Genomic DNA, 1,207 nt, shown 5'->3' on the forward strand with positions numbered 1-1,207 from the left:
TCATTGGCTCTCAAGTGGGAGTCACAACATTTGATCTTGTAGAGACTTTTTGACGTGAGGTATATTTTGGTGCATAAAACTTGTTGCAAATATTCCAAAATACCAACCACCCAAACTGCCGTTAGAGAAAATCAGAACTACTACTAGATACTCGCTCTATTTTAATATATTTGTCCATGGCATCGGGAGTTTCTGCTTCAAAATATTTGTTCATTGAGAATGTCTTTGCTCTCTGGCCCGTTCATAGTATGTCATTTAATATGGCACGCATGATAATTTCTCATTAACTCCCACATTATGTGTTTTATTGTGAAATGAAGAGAGTAATTGTTAAATTTCTACAAAGAAGTTGCACAAACATATAAAAATATGTGTGTTCTTTTTGCTGGTGAATTGTCATTACATTGCGAAAATTACTACTCCACTTTCTATTTGCTTTATACCATCTATGTAGGTTACAGTCAATTGTGTTTTGTGTTAATCGGGGCATGTACTCTGTGTTATGTTATTTACTTCATTGATGCACAAGATCTTGTTAATTTCAGATATTAATGAATGCCTCCAACCAAACATCTGTAAAGGGAACTGCCATAATATTGAAGGAAGCTTCTATTGTACGGAGTGTCCTCGCAATACCGAGTATGATCTGGACAAAATGCAGTGTACAACAACAAAACAACATATTCTGCTTTCAGGTAAGACTAAATTGTTGTTATATTTGATAAAAAGTATAAAAAGAAACTTAAAAGAGCTTCATGGCTTCAGGTATTATTATTGGGTTGTGTGCTGGCTTCGGCATTCTAGCTCTGAGTTTTAGTGCAACATTTCTCATTCGTAGATGGAATACAAATGTTCAACGACAACTACGGAAGAATTATTTCCAGAGGAACCATGGTCTTCTCCTTGAATCGTTGATATCATCTGATGAAAGTGCAAATGACAAAGCAAAGATTTTCTCGTTACAAGAGCTAGAAAAAGCAACAGACAACTTTGATAGGGCACGCATCATTGGGAGTGGGGGCCATGGCACGGTTTATAAAGGCATATTATCTGATCAACGTGTGGTTGCAATAAAAAGGCCTAAGGTCATTGAGCAGGCAGAGATCACCCAATTCATCAACGAGGTCGCAATCCTCTCGCAAATAAACCACAGAAATATTGTAAAGCTCTTTGGGTGTTGTCTGGAAACTGAGGTTCCACTGCTCGT

General features: G+C 37.1%; 1 protein-coding gene across 1 annotated transcript; it reads left to right on the plus strand.

The window, feature by feature from the left end:
- Positions 1-475: 475 nt before the first annotated feature.
- Positions 476-1,201, plus strand: LOC119347394 (wall-associated receptor kinase-like 6; the record flags this gene model as incomplete). The annotated part of the gene is made up of 2 exons (XM_037616170.1): positions 476-695; positions 766-1,201. Coding segments are annotated over exons 1-2 (629 nt in total), but the record flags the coding sequence as incomplete, so codon positions are not given.
- Positions 1,202-1,207: the final 6 nt, after the last annotated feature.

Source organism: Triticum dicoccoides, unplaced genomic scaffold (assembly GCF_002162155.2).
Source record: "Triticum dicoccoides isolate Atlit2015 ecotype Zavitan unplaced genomic scaffold, WEW_v2.0 scaffold66663, whole genome shotgun sequence".
NCBI classification, from domain to species: Eukaryota; Viridiplantae; Streptophyta; class Magnoliopsida; order Poales; family Poaceae; genus Triticum; species Triticum dicoccoides.